Source organism: Hipposideros armiger, unplaced genomic scaffold (assembly GCF_001890085.2).
Source record: "Hipposideros armiger isolate ML-2016 unplaced genomic scaffold, ASM189008v1 scaffold_146, whole genome shotgun sequence".
Classification (NCBI taxonomy): domain Eukaryota; kingdom Metazoa; phylum Chordata; class Mammalia; order Chiroptera; family Hipposideridae; genus Hipposideros; species Hipposideros armiger.
The window spans coordinates 978,575-979,773 of NW_017731496.1; the positions used below are offsets into that span (position 1 = coordinate 978,575).

The following is a 1,199-nucleotide window of genomic DNA, read 5'->3' on the forward strand; positions in this document are numbered from 1 at the left end:
AAAATAAAGGCTACCAAGACAAACTGAGAATCTTTAGCAATTTATTAGATTTCTAAGAAATGACAAACAATACCTTTCACCACACAGTGTCTGAGTCTCTGTTGAAGAGAGTGATATTTTTCTCTTAAAGGAACCCTTATGTCCTCAGGATTAGGAAACGCTTTCACAAAAATTTCTGCTACCTTCAGAAAAATTAAAAAATGAATTTTATGAGCCATATCATTCTTAATTAAAATAAAATAAAAAATCTTTCCAAGTCTGCTTATGATTATGTTTATTTTCACCTACATTGATATTACCTTTCTGATTGGTGGCAGCTCTCCAACAAGGCTCAAAATTAGATCCTGAATAAGTTCTTCAATATTAAAAAACCGAGAGAAGGGTAGCATTCTATAAGCCCATTCCACTGCACTGAGACAGTGCTCAACCATACAAGAATCAAACTCCACTTCGAGGCCCTAAGTGGATATTGAGAAAATTCATTTCACTTAAGATGGACAGGCCAGAATGAGTTCAAAAGAAAATTTTGCTACAAACAGTAAAATCTATCAAGCAATAATTTCATGAGTAATGCTTGTTCATTTTTCTTATTCTTTGGCACATAAATACCTTCTTTCCCTCCACATGTTCTCTTGCTTTCTGATATTGCCTGCAACTATAGGATAACTTATCACGGATATGCAGCATCCAACACAAAGCACAAAGTTCTCTGAAGCAACCTAAGTCAGGAATACACATATGAAAGAAGATTGTTATGAGTATGTACATTAATATTATAACAACTTCACCACTGCTGCTTATTTTTTTCAAACTAAATTTCTTTATTTTGTTGATTATAAAAGAAACATATGCTCATTGTCAACACCTTATATAAAAGTTATTGAGAGCCTTCCAGAATTTTCATGCTTATTATTGTAGAATATTTTATGGATGTCATTTGCATGAAAATATTGAAAACATTTTGAAAGAGTAAATAACTTACTCTATAAACTAGTAAACTAGTTTACTTTAAACTTCACAATATATTGTAGATCTTTTCTAAACGAATACACAGCTCTACTTAATACTATATAGTTAATTTATCTGGAAAATCACTTATGGATAGGCATTTTTAAGTTTAAAGTTTTTCAATACTAAAACATAATTTCCAATATGAGACACTTATTGTTATTGAAAGCAACCCTAGTTCACAAAAATAT

General features: G+C 30.8%; 1 protein-coding gene across 1 annotated transcript in view; it reads right to left on the reverse strand.

The window, feature by feature from the left end:
- Positions 1 to 1,199, reverse strand: part of CPLANE1 (ciliogenesis and planar polarity effector complex subunit 1) — a 118,397-nt gene that overhangs the window by 72,424 nt on the left and 44,774 nt on the right. The window contains exons 18-20 of the mRNA XM_019650733.1: positions 610 to 719; positions 300 to 458; positions 74 to 182 (exon numbers count right to left, since the gene is read on the reverse strand). Coding sequence (XP_019506278.1) covers positions 74 to 182; positions 300 to 458; positions 610 to 719 — 378 coding nt within the window. The remainder of the gene's footprint in view (positions 1 to 73; positions 183 to 299; positions 459 to 609; positions 720 to 1,199) is intronic.